Source organism: Lepisma saccharinum, chromosome 17 (genome assembly GCF_977018435.1).
Source record: "Lepisma saccharinum chromosome 17, izLepSacc3.1, whole genome shotgun sequence".
NCBI lineage: Eukaryota > Metazoa > Arthropoda > Insecta > Zygentoma > Lepismatidae > Lepisma > Lepisma saccharinum.
The window spans coordinates 26,272,347-26,299,716 of NC_139245.1; the positions used below are offsets into that span (position 1 = coordinate 26,272,347).

The following is a 27,370-nucleotide window of genomic DNA, read 5'->3' on the forward strand; positions in this document are numbered from 1 at the left end:
ATGTACGAGGCACATGTAAAAAAAAGGGCTGATAATTTTTTACTTGGGACTGGCAACACTGACGAAGCTGCGCGTGCACGGAAGCGTCCTTTAGTATTCTGTGCCTGCAACAGAGGTATATTTCTCAGTGTGGAGGTGCGTACGTGCGAGTAGCAGGAAGTTGAAATGGCTGCTGTAATAGAAAATCCCGCCAAATGCGAGGTGAGGTCGGTGATTAGATTTCTCAACGCAAAGGGACTGAGTGCTGCTGCCATTCATTGGGAATTGTGTGACTTTTACGGACCAACAGTATTGAAAGGTAAGACAATTGTGCCGTGCTTTTCGGGAAGAACGTTCAAATGTTCATGATGACGAGCGGCAGGCCTAGTGTTCAGACGGATGACCTTGTGCAACGTGTTGATGAGAAATTGGGATCCAATCGCCGTTTCACCATTACTGATCTAGGTAAGGATTTTTTTTTATTTAGTTTATTTTACTTCGCGTTTTGTTCCTCTTGGCTAATTTGCGAAGATGGGGATGAGTGATGACATGATGAAATTGATGAATGGACATTCACAAACAACCAAGCCCAACCGGGATTCGAACTCAGGACCCTTGGCGTCGCAGCGCGATGTGCTAACCACTTGGCCACAGGGTCGGGCAATCTAGGTAAGGAGTTTCCTGAAGTGTCTGATAAAACATTGCACCGAATTGTAACGGACAGTCTGGGTTATCGCAAATTGTGTGTGAGGTGGGTGCCAAAAATGTTGATAAACACTCACAAAGATGAAAGAATGAAATAAGCACGTGATTTTTTGGCCCACTGGGAAAAGGATGGGGATGACTTGTTTTCTCACATAGTGACTGGAGACGAAACCTGGATATCGTACGTCACTGGTGAGTCGAAGCAGCAATCCATGCAATGGTGTCACTCTGGTTTACCGAAACCGAAGAAATTCAAGCAAACACCATCACATTGCAAAATCATGGCAACCCAGTTTTGGGGCCAAAAAGGTGTAATCCTCGTGGAATTCCTGGAACCAGGACGAACCATCACAGCAGATGTATATTGCCAAACACTGTCTAATCTGTGACGTGCCATCCAAAACCATCAAAGAGGAATGTTACGGTCTGGAATTGTGCTTATTCATGACAACGCCTGCCCACACACAGCTAACCGTACTGTTGCGACAATTAAAAAATTCCAATGGGAACATTTCATCATCCACCATACAGTCCTGATCTTGCCCCAAGTGTTTACTTTCTGTTCCTTCACCTCAAAAAGTGGCTTGCTTCGCAACGTTTCGATGATAGCGAAGTTCTCAAGACATCAGTTCTCGACTGGCTGAGATCCCAGTTGGCAGATTTCTACGCAGAGGGTCTACGTAAACTTGTTCCACGGTACCAAAAATACTTGGAGCGTCAGGGTGACTATGTAGAAAAATAGCCAGGGTATGCACTTGTATAGCATCAAAATAAAAATTTTCTCACTTGATTTTATTCTCTGTAATAACCAATCGGCCCTTTTTTTTTTACATGCCCCTCGTATGTTACTGGGCTTCTCTTTTTTATAAAGCTATAAACGTAAAATCAGGTATTATTTACTTTTATTTTGTGTTAACCTATTTGCATTAATCCCCTCTCCTTCCCTTCCGTGATGAAGAATGCAGGTGTGTTTTAAAATTTCCAAATTTTCAAAAGTATGTCTGTACATTTTTATGTGCTACTCTTTGTCATATTTATGGTAGTGTGCAGTATTTTAAGGTAACACAGTTACAAGTAATAGTTACTTTTTGGAGGAATTTTAACTAAGTAGCTACTGTTACTTTTTGCAATAGAAGTAACGTTATCAACAGTTACTTTATGACACTTAAATTGTTAACTTGTAAATTTTGTAACAAGAGGGAAGAGCTAAATTCCGCAATTCTCTTTCTAGCGATGTGTTCTCTGGTGCTAAGGTGAAAGGATTTTAATGAAATCGCCTAAGGCAAGGAAGCTAGGTTTCTTTGCCTGCTAAACTTAGAACATCCATGCTTTATTGCAATTCGTCATTTCTAATTGTGCAAAGACTTCCATGTTTTGGGTGGATTGCTGCATTCATTTGAACATTGTAATTGAGTAAAACAAAATGAATTCAAGCAAAATTCAACAAAAATCATTCAAGCAAGGCTCAGTCCTTATTTGTTCTTGTAGTATTATAAATATATGAAGACTTATATTATGTACCAGAAGCATAAATAAAGCACATGCGAGTCTTCATGTATTATTTTATTATTTTATTACAGTTAATGATTACTGTATGTATGCAATTTCTTTGCAATAACATTTGAAGCAGAAAGTAGCTTACAGTTAAGTATCAGAAAATGTAACTGGGTTAGTTTTTAAAATGAGTAGATTAACTGTAACCCAGTAAGGTTTTGAACCAAGTATCTGTAGCTACACCTCAATTACTTCTGAAAAGAAACTTGCTGAACATTGATAGTGTGAATGTATGCAGACACACACATGTATCTGTATGAGAGAGAGAGAGAGAAAAAGTGAGGGTGAGTGAACGATCATGAAAGTAACAGATAAATATGTAAATATCTTTAGAAAGTAGAATATTTAAACACAGCTTAATTGTGCTAAATTGTACTGTTCTTTATTTTCCCTTAGATTTGTATTTCAAGATTTACAGGATGTGGATGCAGAGCTGATCCAGAAATCATTTGCTGTAGCTCCCATCTCAGGCACAGCACCTCATGGTGAGAAGCCGTGCAGTGTTCAGGTAATATAAGAGTTTAATTTATTATTTTTACAATACTTTACATTACAATATTAGCAGCTATGTCTTAGCAATACTTGTCTCTTAATTCTGAGACAATGAACAAGCTCAAATCTTTTGAATGGGAGAGTTGATAGAGAAATCTTAAGTGCTTATTACTAAACAAGTACTTTATTTTTTAAACCTAGTATTACTATACTTTCTGTTTAATATTATTTTATTGATGCAAATGTTGCTTTTTAAAATTTCATATTTTGACAAGAATGTAAATTTTATAGAGAAAGTAATAACACTTTGCTCCTTCATATTTTTCAGGTAATATTTGTTCCTCAAGAAGAAATGAGAATTAAATCATTGCCAATTGTGAAGTGCCTTTTGACTGACTCCCATGACCCACTCAGTGTAGAAAGAGTAGCACATATACCATTTTATGTGTCAGCCACAGCAGTGTATTCACGGTAAGGAAGTCTTGATATGAACCTCTTGTTTTCTCTAATGCAAACTTGCATATGCTGGTTTCTAATGTAGTTGTGCTTTGTATTTCTCAATTAGCAAATTAAAGCAACCATCATTATGTAATGTGCATCCCTGCACTTGCATACAAAGAAAAAGAGGGAGAGAATTTGCAGTCTTCAATATTCAACTACTGAAGTCATTGCAAGCAGCCAGTATGTTTGACTACCAAGGTGATTTGTAATTCAATTTCCATGGTAGAGGTTGCACAGAGTCGAATGGTGCCAGGTTCAGTCTCTAATTGGAGCTCCAATAATGTCAGTGTTGGTGGAGAATCATGACAGTGAGAGGGCTACTTGAAAGGAAGGAGTGTTGGGCTCTGTCCTACAGAGAGGTTTTTCTTCAGGTTCACAAAAGTAGCTGAAGTTGCACAATGGCACTATGCTCCAATTTTCCGGGATAGAAAGAATGAAAAATAGATAAAATGTTACACGACTGTTAATGTATATAATCATATCTATTTTGCACCGGTATCTGCAGGTGCTGAAGAGTTTCTTCCAGTAACAGCTTGCATCCGACACCCTCCTTTCTCCCCTTGATTCTGTATGATTTTCTTTGCAAACGAACAAATAGCAATACTGAGAAGTAAGTAGTGTACATAAGGTGACCAGACGTCCTCTTTTATCCGGACATGCCCTCCTTTTTTGGTGTCTATCTGGCATCCGGGCGGATTTCTGAAAAATCGGATAATGTCCTCCTTTTTTGGAAAGAGTATAGCATTGACCATAGTGAATATACTGCTCATGAAATTGTTCCACGCATAACGATCGCCACTTGTTATTTTACATCTAAAACACCTCACGTGGCATGTTAAGTATTTGAGCAATGCTCACTGATCATCATCTGCGATCCGAACCACGAACACTTTACACAAATCAGTCATCAGATTCCAACTCGTTGCTTTGCCCGCTGAACACTCAGATACTGGATGCGTCCCAGATCTGTGCGCATATAGCGTGTGTGCATTTAGTCTGTGCATTAACCTTGTTTATGAATGCAGTTTTTCATTCGCTGCAAGTTTTATCTGTGATACGCGTGGGTCATATGAGCGATACAGAAAAGTGTGGTGAGAATTTTCTTTTCATGAAATGCCGAAGCGAAAGTGTAAATTCACTAACGATCTCGGAAGAAAATATCCCGCTTTTAAGGAAGAAAGAAACGAATATGAAGCTGAATGTAAGATCTGCACTGCTGGAACTTACATCTCAGTAGCAAACAAAGGTAGGTACATGTAATAATTCAAGTAGATAAATACGTAGTAAGAACACATGTTTGCATGTGGAAACTAATAGTCATGTTTCCAACATTGCAACCATTCATTACATTAAAATGTATTATCAAATAAAGCAAATTAAACACGAGGTACTGAAAACGAAACCAAAATTAAAAACTATCGTTACAAGTGCTAGATTTAGTAGTGTTTACAATTTTAGATTGTTTGAGATTTAGTAGTGTTTATAATTGTAGATTGTTTGGTTTGGAAGGTAGGTGTGGTGAATCATTTGCACATTTTTTTTTCTATAGTGTGTGCATACAGCCAAGTTTTAAGAATAAATTGTGGAAGTACTTTAGGATCAAATAGCCTATATCTGTTATTTGTGGTTTTCATACCCTGATACACATTTCATATTGCAAAAAGCATCGAAATCGATCGAATGTCACTAATGCTAAAAAAATAGTGAAGGAACGAAATTGCAATTATTATTAAACATAACACTATGCATTACATAGTACTTCATTGAGTAGCTATCATAAATAGATTTAGGGAATTGACAAATCATCTTTCTTCTGGGCTTTGAAGAGAATGCTATACATGATACTAGTCTGTTTCACTTCAGTTAGAACTAGAAAACATTGTTTTTATTTTGCATTTTCTGCCCTTTTTTGTTTTTAGTCCATTTTTGCAGGGGCGGCGCGTGCCTTTTCAGACAGGCAGGGCACATTTTAATTTTGGGTGGGGAGGGGGAGGGGGGCAGTTAACCTCTATATTCCTCTTTAAGGTTTTTGAGGGGAGTTCCTTGATATGGAGTAAGTAAATTGTTCGAACAATTTGGAATAAAATTAACATTCTGATCAAGATATCTCTCCAAAGAGCATTAAATACTCACTACGTAGGAATACGAAAAATCAGCAACATATGGAACAAATTACATGAATAAAAAAAACCTCGAATACTGACGTCGGAACCCTATACGCTTGCAGTAACTAAACTTTGGGTAGATACTGGAATGATTAGGAAAATGTTACACTGAAGTTTCTCTTCCATTTTCAATGAATTGAAAGGCGTAGATATTAAAGTTTCTACATGATTCAATGTCATATTCACCAAGTATCCACTAATATCAATGACTAAGTAGGAAGATGATGCAGCGTTAAGTTCAGTTACAACACTTTACATTGGCCGTGTACCCCCAAAAATTTCGTTTATACTTACGAAGATATTCTGCATGTCAAGTTGCTGGAACACAGACACAATGACACAAATAAATAAATAAACACGTACAGTAACTATAAACTCGCGAAAAACTAATTATTTCATAAGGGACCAATACGCACAGACGGAACGCAACGCAAACTTACACACTAACTCAAATCCAAATCCGTATTACTATGGGAAGAAAGAAGGATCTTTTTGAAAATACGAGGGACTAGTTTGTGCAATAGAAAGTGTTGTCAACTTTTCAGGTCGCCAGAACAAGTGCGAAGAAAAGTATTCGAGAGATTTTTTTTCTATCTTATTGCTGCAGGCTGGAAGAACGAATGAACTGCCTGCCAAGCGTTGGAAACACTGAACGGTGAACGAGGGAAACATGAATGGGCAGGGCACCTCGTTCACTGCCCGGAGACGGTTACGAATTTTGCGCTTTTCCATTGTGAGGGGACCGTCCCTTGCCTATACTGTAAATGTTTGGATCAGTCAGTGACGTCACGTCTCTGGGCAGAGCCGAGATTGGACTCTCTCCAACAGGATGCAGAAATATATTAACCTCGCACAGGGTGCATACCCTGTAAGTCTGGTTGCAGCAACGTAGGGGTTGAGGGAAAAAACAAAAAAATATTGCGCGTATATACCGATCGTCTCTTCAGATGAACTTTTTATGATAAAATTGTTGTGGGGCAGTGCCCTAGTTGCCCTTTATGTAGCATCGCCACTGCATTTTTGCAATATTATTCCTGTTTTTGTTGCACTTTTTGTATCATTTTTTTCTCCCAGTTGTTTCATGAATTTTAAATGCATTTGCTAGCATACCTTACATAAATTACCAAACATGGTGATCTTATTAGCAAGTATGCCATTAATCATAAATACGATCAATGCAAAAGGGCACTATTATTTTTAGGCCGTGATTGCGAAGCGATTTTACAATACCGGAAGTTTCTCCAATTTGTTTCAAATTCGACATACTCACTAATTTTGCCCTCCTAATCATGAATCTGCAGTTAAAATTTGGCGCTCACGCGTACAAATTGCAAAATATCTGAAATTAAGTGGTCTGCAATCGGCACAATTGCTCATTATTTATCGGAAAATTTTCTGTTTGAAATACCTAAAAAACGAGACATACACCCCTGAACAATAATCTGGAGCGTGGAACGAAATATTTACGAATGTATAGCCGTTTAAAGTTAAGATATTGCCGTTTAAAATTTTTGAGTCCAAATTTCCCACTCTGCCCTTGGGGTAATTGGCCTACCGCCCGCTACCGCGGCCCCACCTCCATTTCCACTAGGCTACGCTCCAGCTACCCGGCTTTCACTATAGAGTCCCTTTTTAAGGGCATGTTACAAATTGGCCGGAGTCACCTGCCCCCAAATGAGCGCCAAATTGCAACTGCACATTCATGATTGCAAGACCAAAATTAGTAAGAATACCGAATTTGAAACAAATTGGAGATATTTCTGTTATTGAAAATAACGTAACCTATCCTTACCGTCAATGATTCGTTCAACAAACATACAATCGATACTATGCAACATGCCATTTTCTCACATACAAATGAACGCTCCATGCAACTGGTATAACATTCGGCACAACACTCTAGGAACCACACCGTTGCCAAACTTACCTCTATTCGAAGCTGCATTCCACAACCTCTTCTCCCTCCATATCCTCATCGTCACTGTAAATAATTGCACCACATTAACGATCTTTTCACTCCTTCCCTCCTCCATTCTTCCACGATCAATGATCTCCAAGTGACAAATTAACAATGTCGCAACGCTGTAGACAGCGTAACGAATACTGATCTTCAATTGTTCACATCATCAAATATGGCTACCATAATAGTGTATCGACAATCATACCGTTAAAAAGTGCACATAATTTCGCAATTTCTATACGCCAGCGCCAAATTTCAACTTGAGATTCATCATTAGGAGGCCAAAGTTAGTGAGTATTACGAATTTGAAAGTAATCGAATGAACTCCACATATTGTTAAATCATACTATGATTGCTTTCACCAGGCAATGAGAATAGCATATGGGGCTATTTTCACCAGGTGGTGAGAACAGCATAAAGTGCTAAAGACCAGAAATAACACGATAGGGTTTGAAGTATTAAGGAAGTAATTTTAATACTAACAAGCCTAAACCTGACCTGCCTAACATAACAATGAAAGCATTTATGTATGTAATACTCCTTCACACCTACATCATGTGAAATATCAGTAGCAGTAGTCCATATCAGAACCCCTTGCTGAATTTTCCCAACTCTATGATGTGCAGAAAAAACACCCACATGAAAATAAATGCACACTGGTGCAGGGGCGCCAACTTGTCAAAATTATTGGAGGGGCTCTGATCACTGAAATAAATGAATGAATGACTCACTCCCTCTCTTTTTTAAAAATAAAAATTACGTCTTCGTATAGCAGTTTTTAAGCAGCTATTATATTCCTCATGCAAATGAAATTTAACATGAAAAACGTTTAGAAAATGTTTCAAACTCTCTTTATGTCTATTGTGTCTGCTCATTTGTTTTTTAGATAACAATTAACATTTTTATTGAAAAGTATGTATTTACATTAAGAGACCAACCTAACAGTTTTTTGCCGGCCTCGGTGGCCGAGCATGTTGGGTGGTCAACTCAACCTGCTTTGATCCAGAGGTCTCGGGTTCGAGTCCCGGCGATGGCATGGGTGTGTTTTAATGTCTGCAACAGACATGTGATGGGTTGCAAATAACCCATAAAATAACGAATATTTACAATATTTAACAGTTTTATTTAATTATTTACATAAATGCTAACACAAATCGCTGGAAAATAGTTTTACTTTTTTGTTCTTGCTACAATATTTTACTTTTTAAATTGAATTTTGGAATAATAAAAAAATAGCATGTACACTAAGATATAAAGTGACATACACAACAAAAAACATATGAACAAAATTTAAAAATAAAGCAAAAGTTGCTCTACGCACTGGGTTATTTTTTATGAACTCATTAACGAGCGGTCTCGGGTCCAAATTATCAAGCACAAGTTTGATGTATTTGGACTACCGCTAAGCTGCATAGTCTCTTCTGCCTCATTGTAGATCTCAAATACGTCTTTAGTCGGCTAATAGCACTGAATGACCTTTCGACTGTGGCTGTTGTCACTGGCACAGTGCGGAGGACCATCATGAATTTGACTCCTGGAGGGTGCTGTCTTCCAAAAGAAACTTCCTTATGTCACGAATGGTAGTTAGAACCACTTTCTTCTGTTTGGAGATATCACCAAGCATGGACATATGTAAGGAGAGCCTATCGGCATCCAAATCTTTGCGAAAGAATTCTCGCGTTTGCTGAAAGTTTGTTGTGCAACTGTTCACAGCTAAGATGCATTCTTTCTCTACGGCTGTTACTTTTTGTAGTCCTGTAGATTCATGTCCTTGTTTAACACATGATTTTGCTGTGTCACAGACGTCAGTGTATATTGATTTATAATACTATTTTGGAGTGTAGAACTTGTGATTTTTGGCAGCATCAGGATTTTCAAGTCTCTTAGGGACGTGACGTTGCCGGGGCAATTCTGGCTCAATGAGGCTCGGTTTGCCCTCTGTGCATTTCAGCCAGAACTGCTCAAAACACATTCACTTTTCTTGAAAGATGTCAGTCAAGTATTTTAGTTTTGATTCCACTTCTGTAGCACCAATGCGTGGAAACTGAATCTTACAGTTTACCTCTTCTATTGGACCCATCACATGGAAGTAGAGGGAGAGAAAGAAAAATGTCTTGAAGTGAAGCATTGTCTCCAGATATCCAGCACATTTTAATGTTGCGTCAGTAGAGTCTTCTTCAGAAAATTTCTCAAGAAAATTGAGAAGGTTTTCATAGTTCATTAAGATCTGTTGCATACTGGAGGCTCTCAACGTCCACCGACGAGGGCAAAGTGGTCGCAGTCCAGTATGGCCAGCTTTCTCATTCACATCAATAATATTCCTAAATATTTGCATTCTTTTATGGGATTCCCAAACAGTCTTTAACAAGTCGTTGGCTAAATTCATTATGTCTCTGATTAATATATGTATAATAGTAAATAATAATGATATACTTAGTATATAGTTATAAGTCATGTGTTTTGCTGTCTCCGGTCATAGCCCCTTCCAAAGTTGATGGTTTAGCAGTCTCAGCCCCCCCCCCCCCCCAAAGTTGATGGTCTAGAACATTTCAAATGTGTATTTAAAGTTAAGTTCATGTGGCACAATTCAGAGTAAACTTTACAGAAGAAAAATAATACATTAGATCCTCTTAAGCAAAATTATTTGGGGGGGCTCTGCCCCCACATCATTAACATTGGGGGGGCTCGAGCCCCCCTAAGCCCCATGGAGTCGGCACCTACGCACTGGTGTAAGCTTAATATATGCTAACACCTAAAGAAAGTGTGCAACCATGTAACCGGTTAGGTCGGATCATGTGCAGTTAAAATTTGGCGAAAATTGCTCAAAAGCTAACTTCACCACCAATCTGTGATTTTTAACTGAAATCTTTGGCAATGGATTTTGTGGAATTAATTGTGGTAAATTTACTTTTCTTCCAGCAAACTTAAAATACTTTGGGTGAAGCCTACTTTGAGTTTCCCTTGTTGACCAAAAGTATCGCTTTAATGTGTGATTTTGAAATGGTCACAATATAAAATATATATAATCTGATGCACACGAAGCAAAACTGTATTTTCAGGTTCTGACTGACTACTGTCATGCAAGGCCCATTCTGAATGGAGGTGAATGACTTGCGGAGTATTTAATGTAACCTTGAAGTAAAAATATAGAAAATTACATTAGCATGTAACTGCTTTTTTTCCCTTTGCTTTCATAGTTTAAATCATGAAACTGATTTTATCAAATTATTCAACTAGTCTTGTAATTTGTGAAAAATCAAGCTTTCATTATTTTACATTTTTTAGGTCATCAACTTCCAAGCTCTAATATTAAAATATTTTGTTACAGGTAGTCAAGATTTGGAACATCATATTGCATCCCATAAACACAAGAAAAGCCTTCAGTGTTCCAGTTCATCAATTCCACTGGAAAAGATGTTTCTTCAACAAGAGTCTACTTCAGCGCTAGCTCATCGTGTACTTGCAGCCGAGGGAGGTCTAGCATATCATACCGTTATGCACCATTTTAACTACAGATCTATGGATTGTACACCAAAATTAAATCAAGTTTTATATACAGTGATTCAGATATTGCAAAGAAAGTATCAACAGCAAGAACAAAAACTCAGTGTATTATAAATAATGTTATTGCTCCACATTCCTTAGATGTAACTATTCAGTGTTTGAAGGGAATTTCTTGTTTTGGAGTATCAACTGATGGAAGTAACCATGGGTGTATGAAAATGTTTCCTATTCTAATACAGTACTACGATTACAAAGTGGGTGGCATCAAAACAAAAGTAATTGAACTAAAGACAACTCCAAATGAGAAAGCTGAAACCATAACAAATTATGTTAAGGAAACATTAGAAAATCTAGGTTTGTCAGATAAGTGTGTAGCTTTTGCAGGGGACAATACAAATACTAATTTTGGAGGTGTCAATTGAAGAGAAGGGAAGAATATTTACAGCAACCTAAAGAAATCACTAAATGAGAATCTATTAGGTGTGGGTTGTCCAGCTCATATTTTGCACAATGCTGTACAGCATGGAGCTGATAATTTATCAATAGACATAGAGTGTATAATCTTGAAAATGTTCAATTATTTTTCAATTTATACTGTTAGAACAGAGGAGCTAAAGTCTTTCTGCAAGTTTCTTGATATTAATTACAAGCAATTGCTGTCCCATTCCAAAACAAGGTGGCTGTCACTTTTCCCTGCTATTGAAAGAGTGCTAGAAATGTTCACGGCATTAAAATCGTATTTCTTGTCACAACATAAGCCACCTAAAATTTTAATTCAGTTCTTTGAAAACTGATTAAGTAAAGCTTATTTGTTGCATTTACATTCAATTATGGGCAGATTCCATTCTAAAATCCATGAATTGGAAAAAGAGCAAAATTCTGTGCTTGAGATTATAGACATTCTTAGTTATGTTTGTCAGATGTTGACGAATAGATTAGAAGGTAGCTTTCTTTGTTTAAAGGTAAGAGAAATTATTGAAAGTGCTGAAAAAGATGGGTTTGTTAAAGAGGTAGAACAATTCATGAAGGATGCTATGTTGCTGTATGAGTCTTGTGTTGAATACATACAAAAGTGGTCACAAAGTTTTGATGAGTTTAAGTGTTTTAAGTGGATGAATTTAACAAATCTGCAGTACAGTGATGTTGAAGAATGTATGAAATACTTAGGGTCCAAAGGCATTCACGTTGATGATGTTAAATGTTTTGACCAATTTTGTAACTTGAAGCAGTTTGTTAGTGGTAATCCTGAATTACAAAATATAAGCTGTAATGAGGAATGGACCACATATTTCCAATCAATCAAGTCTTCTGACTGTCATTCTGAACTTCTCAAGATAGCAGAATATTTATTTTCGAGACCTGGACATAACTCAAATGTGAAGAGAATTTTCTCACTAATATCAACACAATGGACAGATGAAAGGAACGGGTTGAGTGTAGATTCTGTAAAGGGGCTTATCATGATTCAATACAATTTCAAAGAATATTCTTGTATTTACTTCTACGATTATCTCTTAAAAACTCCTAAGTTGTTGGAAAAAATCAGATCATCTGATAAGTATGTGTAAGTAAACTGTAGGTAAGATTTTTATAGTGATTAAATTAAGATTAATGACAAATATCTTTGAATTTTTTGTGGTGTCGTCTTTTTTTGTGATTTGTCCTTCTTTTCCACCATGCTCTGTCCTCTTTTTTTAATGTATGCATCTGGTCACCCTAAGTGCACACAATAAGTAAGAAGCCAAGAGAGAGAATTTATTCTTGCTTTGACAATAAGCAATACACTCTCCAACATGACAGCATGGTGTACAAGATCTTACATTTATTTATTTATTTATTGAGAAAATTTCAGATACAGTACAGGTGGCCATTTTACACTGAAATTGTCAACAATGAGAAAGCAATAATTATAATAAGCATAAAAATAAAAAAATAAAATAATAATTAAGAGTAACAAAACAAGTGAATAGCAAATGAACAAAAAAATAAGTAAAAGATGGCACTATGTGATATTAATTACAGGCATTTCTTCTGATGGAAGACCGAAAGGCAAGCTCGGAGGAAAATATATCAATATTTGAGGGGAGATCATTATATTGTGCTGCAAGTCTGTAAAAGAGAGATCTTTTTTTAATTTCTAGTCTAGGTTTTTTTGTATAAAATAATCTTGTGTTGCGTGTTGTGCGCATAGGTACTCGAAAGTGGAATTCCTCAAGAAGTGTGTTGCAGCGGATTTTGCCATTCACAATTTTGTATAAATAACTGAAATCATTCTGCAAACGTCGCTGATAAGCAGTTTGCAAGTTTAGAAAAGACAGGAGATGCAGAGATGAAAAATTGCGTAATGAGGGAACCCTGTGACGGACTATAGCTAGGAAGAAGTGAAAGACTGAATCGATTCTAGAGAGATGAGTGGGACATGCCATGGACCAGACGGGAGAGCATTATTCTATTATTGGGGAAATGAATGATTTGAAGTACAAGGTGAGGGCTGAGATGTCACTAATTTCAGTGAAATGGTAGAGTAAACCTAAGAGACGCATGGCCTTTTTTGTGGTGAATAAAATATGTTCCTCAAATGTGAGCTTTTGGTCGAAAACAAAATATACTTCATAAATTTTTCTTGCAGGTATAATATCATCCCTCTAGATGATATTAACTTTGGACCTATGGTTGTAAACTCAAAAAAGACTGACAACTTGATTATCGAAAATTGTGGTTTGTTTGACTTCAGCTTTTCATTAGGCAAAATTGTAAAGGCGACTGATGTTAAGAAGAAGGTTCCTGTAAGTTTGATTCACTACATTATGTTTAATTTAATTTTGTTTATTTCCACTAATTGTTCCTTATTTTAGTGAATATATTATAATCCACAGCATTGAGTCGTCTGTGGTTACATAACAGTAAATGTAGTTCTCATTTTGATATGACTTTATATTACATTGAAACAATTGTGAAAATCTTGGAGTTATTGCCATATAGCAAATCTGTGTCGTACTAAAAATTACAATGAATAGATGGAAAATGCATACTGAGACGTGCCATGTGCTACATTCTTGATTTACTTATTCCCTGCTCTAGTTTATTCTGACCAAGAATGTGGACATTCTATCCATAGCGTAATGTTATAGATTTTAAATGTATGTAACCAGGTGGTTGTGAAGATTTTTACACTAGTTAAAAAAGTACATATTTAAAAATGCGTTTGAAACATCATGTATAGTGGAACCTGGATTGCACATTTTTCAGTGACCTGTTAATGAAAACCTTAAACCTAAAATCCAGGAAAGAATTCTTATTTTTATTATAGTAGTACAAGTAAATTATGTCCATAATTTAGTAACATGTAGAGGTTCCATTGTACTTGCATTTTGCTTTTATTTCCAAGGTTGATGAAGAATGATTAAAAATATCCCACTTGAATTGCATGGTGACATTCACTGTGTGAGCCCATGTGTTGTCATAAAGCAACATGTCAACATACCATTTCTTTTGTTTTAAATGGCACGATAAGCCAGAATGACAATATGCAGTAGCTTTAATTGTTGTTCCAGTCATGAAGTCAACTGAAGTCAGGAAACTGCTGGCATTATTGTTTGGATGAAATAGGAAGTTTTGAATTTTTTTGTTTTGGGAGAATGCATGTGATGTCATTGGAGTGACTGTTGGTTGGCTTCAGGTGTGTGGTACTAAACCCACATTTCATCGCCAGTGGTAATTGAATCCGATCTCCTTTCTCTGCATAGCATGTGAGAAAGTTGAGCGTGAAACCTATCTATTTCATTTTGTGTTTTTCTGTTAACAGTTTGATCATATAGCTTACATACAATTTTCCGTACCCAAATTCACAGTCATTGCCTCATGGCCTTAGACACTTTTAGGAATGAGATCTGCAATTTTCTTATTGTCAATGTCATTTGAGGGAATTTTCTTGTTCAATTTTGTGAAGATGGTCATCAGAGATCAAGGATGGCTGACTGCCCCTTTCTTCATCATGATCATCAATTCTGCCTGCCGAAAGTTCGTCACATATTGTCGATTCATAATGATCCCATAAACAGCAACAATTTGTTTTGTACATTTCCACTGGATACTCACCTTTTGCATTGAGTAATTGTACGTGATGGTACCGTGATGGAATGCAACTTACATTTGGTGGAATTCTGGATCACAGCTGTCATTTCAAACACATGTTACTTAGACAGCTCAGTGTAGCACTGCCAAATGAACACAAGGAGAAACTGCAAGGATTGAGGTCAAAGCCAGTGTAGTCACATATGCATAATAAAGTTTCCCTTTGGCCTACATGCAATGTATCTTTACTTTCCAGAATGCCTCAAATGAGCATCAGTATTGATTCAACCCTAATAAAGATAGCAACAAGCAAGTTGCACACTATTGACAGAAAGACATATCAGCCAGTATCAGTGATATCCATTGATATCTCTATTGCCATTAATTCAGCTATAGTTTTCATTATAGATATATAAGAATGTTTTAACAGTGCCATACTTTTAGCTATACCAAATTTATTTTGTTTTTATAACTTTTAAATTAAATATACTTGTATTTGGTTTCTTTAGCAGGTTGAAAAGAAACCGAAGGCTGATACTGAAAAACGAGAGTCAAGGGAATCCGGTGCATTTAAGAGAGACCACAAAAAGTAATTTTTATTTAGTATATGAGAGTTATACGGTACCTTTCATGGCCGAGGTGGCCTAGGAGTGGCAGCTAGCACGCCGGGAACTGAAAATAAAACTGGAACCACTGGCTGTGTAATGAAATAAGCTCATACAATTACAATTAAAATGAGCATGTACCTTGTTATAAGAGGTGGAAATGATGTCCTCCTACATCCACACATATACACAGCATATTTATAGAAAGTTTTCACTAACACACATGAATTCCTCTTCTGAAATTGCTTCAATTTCTCTCCTGATATTTTCTTTCAATTCTTCTAATGTATGGCTTCAAGTTTAAAAGCTTGGTAGCTCACCACGCAGACGTCATGAAATTATATGTTTGTTGTGCAAGGCATCAGAGGGATTTTTCATGAGTATGTTCCATTCGTGCTCCAAAGTCATCTAGTTTCTCCTCAGTAAGCACATGCCGTTTTACCCTTCACTTCTTATCAAGAACAGACCCTGTTTCCCTAAATTTATTCACAAGTATCGGAACACTGTGTGAAACAGGAACATCTGTTTCTGCTGCAAAACACATTCTAACTTCCCTACAAGAATTCGTAATGACGTACATAAAAATTCGTTGTTTTAAATTTTACTGATAGCGTGGCATTAGACTGCAGAAAAGTGCCAGTAATACGTAAACTAAAACAAAACAATCCAAAACACTTGTTAACACATGATGGATGTGGTAAATGCAGTTTAAGTATTACCTATGTGAAGTTTCGTGTTTCTGCATTGCACAATTTAATATTTATTAATAATATTTTTTTTCGAAGGCTCACTGCCTTCATTCACTAACGGTACAGCGTCTGGAGCAAAGATGGTAGCAAGTCACTTCACTTACCTCCCTACACCCATGCAAAGAACAGGAACTACACCACTCCGAGTAACACAACGCGGCAGACGGTCCAACCTCTCAACCACCACCTGACAACGGAAAGCAGAAAGCACAGCAGGCGGGACACACCAGCACCACCAAATGGAAGAAAATGCAACTACCACCACCCAGGAATTAACAAAGAAGTGACGTGCTACCATATCCACTCCAGATGCCATACCCTTAGTGAATGAAGGCAGTGAGCCTTCAAAATTAAATTGGAAGAAACTATACAATTGTGCAACGTGCAGTGGCACTGATTGGGGGGGGGGGGGGCATTTGCCCACCCACTTTTTGCCACTTTTGTCCCTGCACTATGCTAAATCTTATCTACAAAGTGAAATATACATGGCCCCTAGCTTTGTCACCTTGGCCCCCTGGTTTTCGGACCCAATTTCCGCCACTGGCAACGTGGAAACGTGGAACTTCACATAGGTAATACTTGTTAACACCTTGACACTTCACAAACACGTGCAAACTGGACACCAGCTATCTGGATACTGAAGCACTGGCACGGTCAGTCCCAAGGTCAACGTACAGCTGTGGGTCTAAATGGCTGCAGATGAGCTCTTACTTCCCGGCATGCTAGCAGCCGCTCCATGGCCACCTCATCCATGAAAGACACTGTCTATTGAATGAAAGAAAGAATGAATTTGTATGTTAATAAAATTGTAGTTTTTCTATTGCAAATTTATATTTACTAGGAATGAACCAATATGAAATTTTGACCAATATCGATAAAACACCAATATAAATTTTACCTATAACCAATATTCCAGCAATACAATATAAAATTCCAAATGCTCCTTGAAGAACCTGAATGGTTCATTGACCTTATTAATAAACGTATGTTGCAAGATAACCGTAAATTTACTTTTTAAAAATTATGGCAGGGAGACTATATGTTTACATTCATAAAAATTGTAACAAAATGGAAGAATATTTCACTAAATTATAAGATATTTATGGATATATTGGATTGAAAATACAGTGGAACCCCGATTTTACATTCCTGGATTTTACATTTATTCACATTGATGCTCCCAACATAGCAAAATCTTACAAAGTTTTCCTCATTATTTTTTTTTAGCTTGGTCCCCTGAGAAATGTAAAATCGAGGTTCCAATGTATATTTATAGATATATCAGATCAGTAATTTTACCTATACACCAATTGTACCTGTATTGGTCAATACTGGTAGAGTACAGGGCAATCTGTCTCATCCCTAAAATTTACAGTTTTGCAGTTGAGGTATGTTTGTTAAATTGTGTAGCCTACTTGCCACACATGCCAACAACTTACAAGTAATTTTCCGCTTGTTATTTTAGTGTTGTGTAAAAATCAGCCAAGTAGTCTTGTTATAACTTGCCATTATATTGCAAGAGGTGATAGATATTGCTCCTTAAAACAAAAAATGCTACAATTAGTTTATTTTCAGTCTTAATTTTTTTATGTCGTAACATATTTTGCCAACATGCTTGTTGTTTCACTCACTTTGGAGTCATTGTGGTCCAGTTAGTAGGGTATGTGACTGCCATGATTTCAGTGTGTGTTATCTTTGGTGGGTAATTTTCAGACCATGTCCCTGCATAAAGCACCTCTGGCTTTCACCCAGCCTCTAAGAAAATGGGTATGAGGTGAAGGAGGTTGCCAGAATGTGGTTCTCATTATGTCACCTTCACAATGGCTGAGGCCCCTATGAGCCTCCACGTCTTATTGTAATGTCCAATGAAGAGGCTTTACCTTTTTTTGTAGCAGAGTAGATACTTTGAATTTTTCAAGATGCAGAGGAAAAACTATTTGTATTTTTATGATTAATTATTTCTCACAATTTAAGTGATTTTTTTTATCATTTGGGTTAATTATGATATAATAGCAATCTGCATCATGGACATCCACAGGAATTTTCCCATGGAGGGGCAAGCAAGATATTTTTCCCAGGACCCCATAATAGTGATGTCCCCTCAAAGAAAACATTACTTCTGTTTGAAGTTATGTTCCTGCAACACGCTTTCAATATATAACGCATATTACTGTCACTGAAATGAAATTATTTGTGTGAAATGTATAATTTTTGTTGACTTTCATTTTCCTGAGGACAGCGACCCCCTTGCCTCGCCCCTTTCCAGATGTTCATGATCTGAATGCATATCTGTAGTGCATTGCAATAATTTCTCACTGCACAGAAATTACAATTTATTAAAATAAATTTTATATTTTTTAAAAATATGCATAGTTCTTGGGAGCTGTTTGTACTCAGTTTGTTATTGTTAATATTGTTTTGGGATTGAAGAGGGGTCTTTCTAGATCACATTGTACTATTTCATCAAATTCAAGTAACCTACTTTCCCCAGTCTGGATCCTTTATATGAACTAAACCTTGCACTGATTGCATAAAAGATATACCGGTAAATTCTAAAAGGTAATATGCCTGAATTTTTTAACATCCATAGAGGAACCAATATTCTTCATAAATTGATAATCCCCCGACCTTTTTTTTTATTATTACAAAAGTACTGTTGTAGTATAAAATCATATGATTAAATATTCTTTTTCAAGTGTTGCATCAGTGGCTGAAATACAAAGATCCCTACACCCTTTTTATTAAAGTTGTTAAATTTTGTTCAGTACCCCTTTGTACATCTCTTCAATATATTTTGAGAGAAATCTATTTGAATATAGGTTTGGAAAGAATTTTAAATGATATATTAATATTGACAGGGTGGAAATACAACAAGCACCTCATGCTTCATTTAATCTGTACCCTACCACTGGAGTTGTCTATCCTGATCAGAGAGTGGTGATCAGTGTTGAATGTGCTGTTGATTCAAGTGGCCTGTATGAAGAGGTGAGTTTAGTCTAGGTGGGATCTCCCGCGTAAACAAATCGTTACCATTCTCATCTTTGGTGCAAGAAATTCTGTGATGAAAGATCAAAATATTGATGTTAGCATTGTGTGGACTATTTGAGGCTCTTTGAAAGCAATAATAACGGATTCACATCCGAAAAGCCAAGAAACAGCATGGAACTTATCATACTCACCACCCAACAAGAGTTTCATGGTAGCCCTAGGCTGTCTAAGGGCTGTTGTACTGCAGAGTTTTAGGTTAGGGGCCCAATAGGAGATATCCGATTTCAGATTTTTTTCTCTCTTCTTTTCAATAATGCTTTCTTCAGGTTTTCTTTTTCATCACAAACTATCCACAACCCAGACTCCTGATTCTCCAAAACAAAACTGATTCCCACAAAGGAAACCTTTTTTCACTGTAGGTACCAGCAGAATTTGTAATTTATGCAACACAATTGGTTTTGACCTAAAACTTAAAGAAGATTGCTGTCATACATGCAACAAAACAGTGTTATGAATATGTAGGAGCAACATGTCGTCAAAGAGTGGTATTTCATGGTGATTAGTTTCAAATTTCAAGTGATTTGCTTCCATAGGGCTGATGATAAAACTGAGTTTCCCCTCTAAGATTTATACACTATTTGTTTTTAGGATCATTATACATTTTTATTTTCTTTCCATACTACATACTATAATTTTCTATTCACTTCATTTTTTTGTGGTGGCCATAGTACCCTTCAGAATATATATATATATATTTAAATTCAAATTTCTTCTTCTTTTATATAACTTTCATTATTGGGAGAGAATATGAGTAAAATACACTTTCATTGAGGGGACTGTCATTCAGCACAAACATAAATCCAGCTCTTAACAACAGTTCTACTGTTATTTATTTATAAGTCGCAACATATTTAGAAGCACAGGGAAAGCCCAGTCAACAAGAGGCTAACAGAAGTCAATCACTTTAGTAGTATCAATTAAATATCAGTATGCATTTAATCTGTTGGGAGTCTGCCTTGTAATTTTTAGTTTTTCTTTAATTTTCCAGGCCATTTCAATAAAAATATCTGAGCAGCCTCTAGGGATAAAGGACCCTGTTGTCAAGTTAATGGTTACTGGATGTGTTCCTTTCATCAACTTCTTAGATGTGAACAGAATATTTCAAGAGCATTACATACGTGATAATTTGGATGCTTGTGAATTTTCACATGAGGTAATCTTGTGTTATATTTTGTGCTTGCTTAAAGTTTTTTGTGTGTCTGGATTTTCCTACAAGTCCCAACAAAATCATAAAACGTTGATTCTTTCTGCAGGAAAATGTGGAATGAAAACAGACTTCTTTACAAATTAAAATAAGGCTATGAAATTGGCCACTAAAGTTGCCACAGTATGGCGACAATCTCCTTTTCAACTATGACTACATATTGATCAACGAAAAGGTGTTCCCTTTAGTTGTAACTTAATCACAAATTTCTACAGTACAATTATTTTTGACGTACAGAAGATTACTTTTATGCATGCAGTAAGCCAGTGTTATGAACATGTAGCATGTATCTTACTAAACCAAAATGAACAACATTCAAATGACATGTACATTGGTTTGAATCCCACTTTAATTTAACTGCCAAGTCCCAATTAGCCTATATGTGCATAAAGTGGATCATAAATGACCTTGGCAAAAGAAAAAGTACATATTTATCTAGATACTTGCACTCAGTGACACACAGAGCAGATCAAATGTATTTCCTCATATTTGCCATTTTGCAACGTGATTTACTTTGTTGGTTGTATCATGTTTGTCTAGTTGATAGGGTGTCTTGACAGCCATGCAATTCAATCCGTGGAGTGAATGACCTAATCCAGAGATCACCAAACCGCGCGAGCTACTGGTTGCTTAAGAGGTCATTTCCAGCAGTTCATATGGGGTGAGTGGCTTAGTGATTTCAAAAGAAAAGAAGATTGTTTGATTGATTGATTCGATTAAGTTGGTGTTTGAAGTCCACTTTATGCACAATAAGGCTAATCGGGACTGGAACTACAGTTTAAAGTGGGGTCCAAAAGAAAAGAATTGATGAAAATCATTTCTCTAAAATTGTATACTATGAAACAGGACATGTATTCAAAGATTAAGGCATTTATTTCCTCGGAATATTCCTGTGTGTAAATTGGTGGGATTGATGGTACTCTAGCTTTGGTTGGGGAGGATGAACTCAAAGCATTACGCTACAAATATAAAGGATTTTTCCCAGTTTGTTTCCTACCACTGAGTTATTCGCCAACAAGTACCATATGGAAAGTTTTTCAATGTGAATGGGAATTACACTATAAGAGTTGTGTTGAAAATTGAGAACACATGCTCTACAAACACACTTATTCAAAGTGCTGACTGATGAACTGGATTATCTATATGGTGACTTACTGCTTCACAATGAGGTATGATGATTGAGTAGAGAAAGAGTTCTGCAATGTCTCAGTTGTGTAGTTTTTTTTAAAGAATCCTCAACTTCAAGTTTCAGTCTGGTGCAGGGTTTCGCACTTCTGGTGGGCACAAGAGAAAAGGTGAAGGAAATTTATTGTCACCGCAGGGTAAGACTAAAGACTTGGGAGAAATGATTTCCAATGTGCAGGCATTTTCAAGGAAGTTTCAGTTGTGGAAATAAATCTTACCTGAGGTGTTGTCAAATACAAGGCTCATTCAATATATAATCGGGAATATGTTGTAACAAATATTTATAACAAGCACCAAAAGAACTACAGTACTATGTTTCAACATAGTCCCCCCCCCTCCCCCAGTTCAATGCATAAAGCCACTGATTCCACAGGAGAAAAATATTTTGGATGCATGCGTAACCACTCATGCACCGCTGACTGGACTTCGTCATAATTCTGGAACCTCGATCCACTTAGTGCATCTTTCAGTGGGCCAAAGGTGTAAAAATCAGAAGGTGCGAAATCGGGCAAATATGGAGGTTGCGGTAAGCACTCAAACTTTAGGTCCTCGATGGTAGTCAACATGACACTGGCAGTGTGTGGTCTCGCATTGTCATGGAGCAAAGCACACCAGTGGACACCACACCACGTCGTCTCTGCAGAATGACTGGTGCAAAAGGTTGGAGTAAGTGGTACTGTTTACATTATGACCTCTTTGCATGTACCCTTGTGGTCCCAAAACAAAGATAACATGACCTTTCTGGCACTCTGTTTAGCATGCACCTACTTCGGTCTGGGAGATGAAGGATGTCGCCATTACATTGTTACAATGTTCATAGTAATGAACCCAACTTTCATCTCCAGTGACAGTACAATGAAGAAATGCCTCACCATCAGCTTGATAACGGCGCAAAAGCTCCCTGCACACATCAACACATCTCCCAATCATTTCCAGTGTCAAATGTTTCGGAACCCACCTTGCACACACTTTCCTGAACCTCAGCATGTCATGATTGATATGGTGGGCTGATCTTACACTTATTTCCATCTTGGACGTAATTTCACTGACAGTAATATGCCGGTTCTCCCGTATCAAGTCCTCCATTTGAGCAATGTTGCTTTCCGTGACTGCAGTGACAGACCGACCTGGACGCGGAGAATCTTCAACACTGGTTATGGCTCAGATCAAGAATATGTGTGGCCCTACCCCCACATGCCCTAAATGTGCCTTTATGGCACAGTGCTATATGCACGGGGAACTTTACCTTTACCTTAAGAAGCAAGATGATAATGATTTGGAGGTAAATTTTCTGATTTTACTGTGTTTCGGAAGAAAAGTACTTACATGTCTTAAGCTTCTTCTGCATATTGTAGGGAAATCAAAAAGAATAATTTGATTATGCTTAAAGCTTTTATGAACCAAGGAATAATCCTAAATACAAAATCAGTCCACCCATGGTAGCTCATCGTGTATTTTGAAACCTGAGAAGTATCTCAATGATTCTGGGAGTTTGGAGACCTCTGATCTAATCAAGGACCTGTCTGATGGCGTTGTGGTAGCGTCGTCACCTTGTAATCAAGCTGTCCCGAGTTCGATATCCGGCAGAGGCACATAGTGGTTTGGATGCCACTTTAAACTGTAGGTGCAGTCCCGATTAGCCTTATTGTGCATAAAGTGGACATAAAATACCAACTCAATCAATCTGTTGTAATCAATGGATATCTGTGGAAGGTAGAGCTGATTGGAGTGTGTCAGAAGGCATAAAAGTTTGTTTTATGTCCACTTTATGCACAGTCTAAAGTGGGGTCCCTCTGCTGGAGATCGAAGCAGTTCTACAATGCTTCATTGGGACCCTTTGATTGCAAGGCAACAGCATTACTACTACATCATCGGGGAGGCCCAGCCAGAGTGTGATGCTGATCCTATCACCTCCAGTATGCGTGAGACCAATAATGTGTGAGACACAAGAAACAGCTTTACATTTACCTCTTACACTTCTTAGTAATGAATACTAAGCTTTTTTCCATTGACACTGCATTTCTGTCTCTAAAATTATTTTCTTTATTTAATTTCCCATGAAGTCTTTTCTCCTTTTATTATATTGTATGCAATAATGTAGTTTGTATTGTGTGTGTGTGTGCTTGTGTGCAATAGTAAGAATAATTTATCTTGTAGTCTACGGTTGATACAAGTGTAAAAATAACTCTGTTTTTGTTGTGACGTTTCAATGAACTATTGTGATAACTGTATCTTTAATCTAAAATTAAATGTCTGATGAAGGGAGTGTGTGTTCTCCTGAAAGGTCTCAACAAAAACTGTGTTTTTTATGCTTGTAACAACTGTAAATTACAAGAGAAATAATTCTACAATGCAAGCAATGTGTACATATAACAAAAGTTATAGTTAGAATAAAGTTATGATCCTACTATATTTCACCTTACTGGTAATAGTGGTTTAGAAAACAAGAATCTTGTTTATTTTTATTGAAGTACATCAGGAAGAATTTCCAAAATTTATTTTATCGACACACTAGATGATGTAGAATAATATATTTCCTTCCTAGGTCAGTGAATACTGCGTTTATATTAAAAATGAGTCCAAGTTCATGTTCTGCAATGCGTGTGTTGGTAAAACTGCTTCAGCACGTCTTCATATTGATAATGATGAAATGGTCAGTGCAGAAATAACTACAACTGTGTATTCTTTAGCTCCTAAATCATCCAAAGGATCGCCTCCTGATACAGCTTTCGCTGTTGCTCCTCCAAAAACTCAAATTGGAAGCCATTCTGTGCAGTATGTGACAGTAACTTTTTCACCAGTTGCAATTCAGGTAAGGTTCGCTTACTATTGTAGTATTTTTTTTAGTTTATTGTTCTTGGTACTGTACTTGAATATTTCAGTAATTTAGATTTCACTGAGGCAGCAGATCTTTACCTATATTATCTATAGATTGATTCAAGAAATTCTCACAATATTAAAAAATGAGTTGATCCATATTTTGTATGAATTAGATATCTTCATGTGAGTGAATATATTGTGAACATTTGTAGAGGTTAAGTTTAAAGTGCCATTTAACTTTTGACTCTTGGTCTATATAATTATATTGTGCAATGTTTTCAGGTATTTCAATGGCAGCATTCAAATAATTGAAGAACAAATGATCTTTATTTATTTATTGGCTTAATTAAAATAGTAAACAAACTATAACAACAAAAGTGACAACCAAATAGCTTATGACAGATGCCAACCAAAAATTTAGTTATGTTTTGTAACTTGAACACTCTCCTGGTCTATCTCTAATTCAAATATAGTGGGATTATCCTTGAATTTATTATTTGTGTTATTTGAAACCATATCTCATGCAAGGTAACATTAGTGTTCTTTAGACTACTATTTCCCACTAACTTGTGAGTTTTTTCTTTCATTATTTTGCAGTTCTACAATGCTTCATTGGAAATAATTCTTGAAGGGGTGCCACAAAGTAAATCTCAAAGAATTGCCATTGAAGTCTGTGGTGAGGGATGTCTCCCTCAGGTTACAGTTGTCACTCCTACTCAGAAAGACAAATATGGACGTTCACTCCTCGTTTTCAAACCTATAGTTCTTGGGCAGTCGTTGAAAAAACAATATTCCTTCAAAAATACGGGAACTCTCAAATGCAAGGTAAATTTTGCCTTTATTTCCGTTTTTGTTTTACTTTTTATGCTATCATCTGTGTTAACATATTGCACATAATAGGTAAAAATAAGTACATTGCATACCATTTTATGCATGGTTGTGGTTGTGATTCTCGGAACTTTAGGTGTCACAAATATGCACCTTTCTTGTAAGTAAAGATTGTCAATAAATAAATCTGGATTAAATCTATGCTGAATATCCATCATCAAGATTTATATGTCAGAAAGTTTATCCTAGTACAGCTAATGCCACTAAGTGGGAAGCAAATAATATCAATGAGCTATTTAAGACATTCTTTTCCTCTCGCTATCTGAAATACCGGTGCCCTATGTGTTCGTTGCTTTCCCCTTTTCTAACTGTGATTGTGGCAACTTAGTGTTCCAATTTCCCTTAAAAAAAAGGAGAGGCATGCTCTCGTTGGTAGAGAACAAAAGGATGTGCTGTCTACAGTTCACTTCTTAGTGGGTGAAAACAATCATGTGATGGCTGCCAAGTTCTTCCAGCAGACCAACAGACCATCGAATGCCAGGAACTGTTCAGAATAAACCTTGTGAGGTATAGTAAAGATATCAAAATGATACAGAAAAACAGAAGACATAAAATACAATGCATAAAAGGATGTTAAAGTATGGATCCCATCATTTTGCATCTCTGTACCATGCTCTCTCGTATGACGAGATCTATTCCATAGGCAGGAGCATAATTTTATCATGGTGATAAATAACATAAAGACTTACTTTTCAAAGTAAGTCCACTTTATGCACAGATAGGCCAATCAGGATTGGACCTACAATTTAAAGTGGAATCCGAACTAATATGGGCCTCGTCCGGGTATCATACCCAGGACCCCTTGATTACAAGGTGACAATGTTATCACTATGCCACTGGGGAGGCCCTATGGTGCTGTGAGAAGAAATGCACTTGTACCATGCAGAAAAAGAGAGAGATTAATATTTCAAACTGGTGAAAACTTTTCACACCCGTAAGAAATTCTTTGTGTTCATCAAAAAATAACAAACCCTTATTTTGGAGTGCAGCCCTATAATAAAGTGTAAAAATTAAGTTTGCTATTGTATCTAATGAATATAGACATTTCATTGTGGCACTCACACCTGTGCCATATTAACTATAATCAAATTATTTATGTTTCAGACTGTGGTAGAGCTGTGCTACACTGAGCTAGGATTTTCACTGCACGCGACAAAAGAAACGGAACCTTTTCTCTACCCTTTAAAAGCTTGTGGTAAGAAAGTTTTCTTTATATGCTGAAAAGCATCGCAGAAGTTAGATTAATATTTTGGTGGTTTACAGAACATATAAAATGTGGTCTTTGAATGGAAAAATTCTGAATATACATACTCATTTCTTTGTTTTCTGAAAAATGTACTAAAATGTCAAAATTTTTGTGGCAATATATTTTCCTGCTCTTTTTATAAAAACTGTTGCATAAAAATGTGAGGCTTATGACTCCTCTTCAAAAATTCATCAAACTGTAATTGTTGAGTTATAATTTTCTCTGCAAAATGCAAACAGAAATAGACAATTTCCAGTCCCAGGCATATCAAAGCACGATCTTATTTTTCTGTCCTATTCTCTGAAAACATATAAATATAAACCAAAAGTAATCTTCTTCAGAGATTTTAAACGGCTTGATATTCGAGCCCTGAATATTGAAGCAGGAAACATGCCATGGCATCTTGTGTCCTCTTTTCAAACAGTTGATGAGAAAGTGAATCTCTTAAACTCCCTCATCCTTCATATTTACAACAACCATGCGCCCGTGAAAAGAAAGAGAGTTTCGAGACCTCCCAGCCCATGGATCACCCCTGAGATTCTGCAGCTGATGTCCCGTAGGGATGCAGCTTACAGGCGGTATAAGTCCGCACTCAAAGCAAACCTGCAATCAGTACACGATTATTTCAAAGAATATCGCATTCTTTGGAATCGGTGCACGCAGGAAATACGAAAGAGAAAGTTTTGCTTTG

At 36.7% G+C, this 27,370-nt stretch overlaps 1 protein-coding gene across 1 annotated transcript in view; it reads left to right on the forward strand.

Moving 5' to 3' along the window:
- The window catches only part of LOC146001338 (hydrocephalus-inducing protein homolog), a 230,199-nt gene that overhangs the window by 142,653 nt on the left and 60,176 nt on the right, over positions 1 to 27,370 (forward strand). The window contains exons 50-58 of the mRNA XM_083138652.1: positions 2,635 to 2,746; positions 3,059 to 3,201; positions 13,490 to 13,646; positions 15,447 to 15,523; positions 19,147 to 19,273; positions 20,325 to 20,489; positions 24,271 to 24,537; positions 25,143 to 25,370; positions 26,538 to 26,628. Of these exons, the coding sequence (XP_082994778.1) occupies positions 2,635 to 2,746; positions 3,059 to 3,201; positions 13,490 to 13,646; positions 15,447 to 15,523; positions 19,147 to 19,273; positions 20,325 to 20,489; positions 24,271 to 24,537; positions 25,143 to 25,370; positions 26,538 to 26,628 (1,367 nt within the window). The remainder of the gene's footprint in view (positions 1 to 2,634; positions 2,747 to 3,058; positions 3,202 to 13,489; positions 13,647 to 15,446; positions 15,524 to 19,146; positions 19,274 to 20,324; positions 20,490 to 24,270; positions 24,538 to 25,142; positions 25,371 to 26,537; positions 26,629 to 27,370) is intronic.